Raw genomic sequence first — 694 nt, forward strand, 5'->3', positions numbered from 1 at the left:
CAGCAGCAGCAGCAGCAGCAGCAGCAGCAAGCAGCAGCAACTGCGGCCTCCTTGCTCAGAGAGCAGCAGAAGCATTGAACTGCTGCTTCAGCAGCGAGAGGTTCTGCTGCCTGCAGCCGCGTCAGGTGTATGGATTGGTTGTGCTGCAGCAGCTGCTGCTGCTGGCCTGGGGTGTACAGGCAGCAGGCAGCAGCAGCATACAATCAAGGGCCTTCCCGCTGCAGCAGACGCAGCAGATCCTGCTGCTGCTGACGGAGATGCTGCACCTGCTGCCTCCTGCTGCTCGCGCGCTTCTATACAGCAGCCTGCAGCTGCTGCTTACCCTGCCTGCTGCGGCCCAGCAGCAGCAGCAGCAGCAGCAGCAGCAGCAACAGCAGCAGCAGCAGCAGCAGCGCGAGGTAGCAGCAGCAGCAAGTGCTGCAGCAAGCCCCATATGCACAGCATTCATAGAAGAGCTGCTGGCAGACGAAGACAGATATCTCACGCTGCTGCTGCTGCTGCTGTTTGACGCTAGCCAGCAGCAAAGCAGCAGCAGCAGCAGCAGCAGCAGCAGCAGCAGCAGNAGCAGCAGCAGCTGAACAGCATGGGGCCCTGGCGCTGCAACTCCCTGCTGCCTCGCGAGCTAAAAAAAAAACTTGTGTTGCTGCTGCTGCTGCTGCTGCTGCTTGTGGTGCTGCTGCTGCTTCTAGTGTTG

At 60.6% G+C, this 694-nt stretch overlaps 1 protein-coding gene across 1 annotated transcript in view; it reads left to right on the top strand.

Annotated features, from left to right (window-relative positions):
• EMH_0029540 (uncharacterized protein) overlaps positions 1–578 on the top strand; it is a gene marked incomplete at both ends in the record, with an annotated part of 3,646 nt that extends 3,068 nt beyond the window's left edge. The window contains 2 exon segments of the mRNA XM_013494314.1: positions 1–560; positions 564–578. Of these exon segments, the coding sequence (XP_013349768.1) occupies positions 1–560; positions 564–578 (575 nt within the window).
• Between the last annotated feature and the right edge of the window lie 116 nt (positions 579–694).

The sequence above is a fragment of the Eimeria mitis genome, genomic scaffold (assembly GCF_000499745.2).
Source record: "Eimeria mitis Houghton genomic scaffold, Emh_scaff1105, whole genome shotgun sequence".
Taxonomy (NCBI): Eukaryota; Apicomplexa; class Conoidasida; order Eucoccidiorida; family Eimeriidae; genus Eimeria; species Eimeria mitis.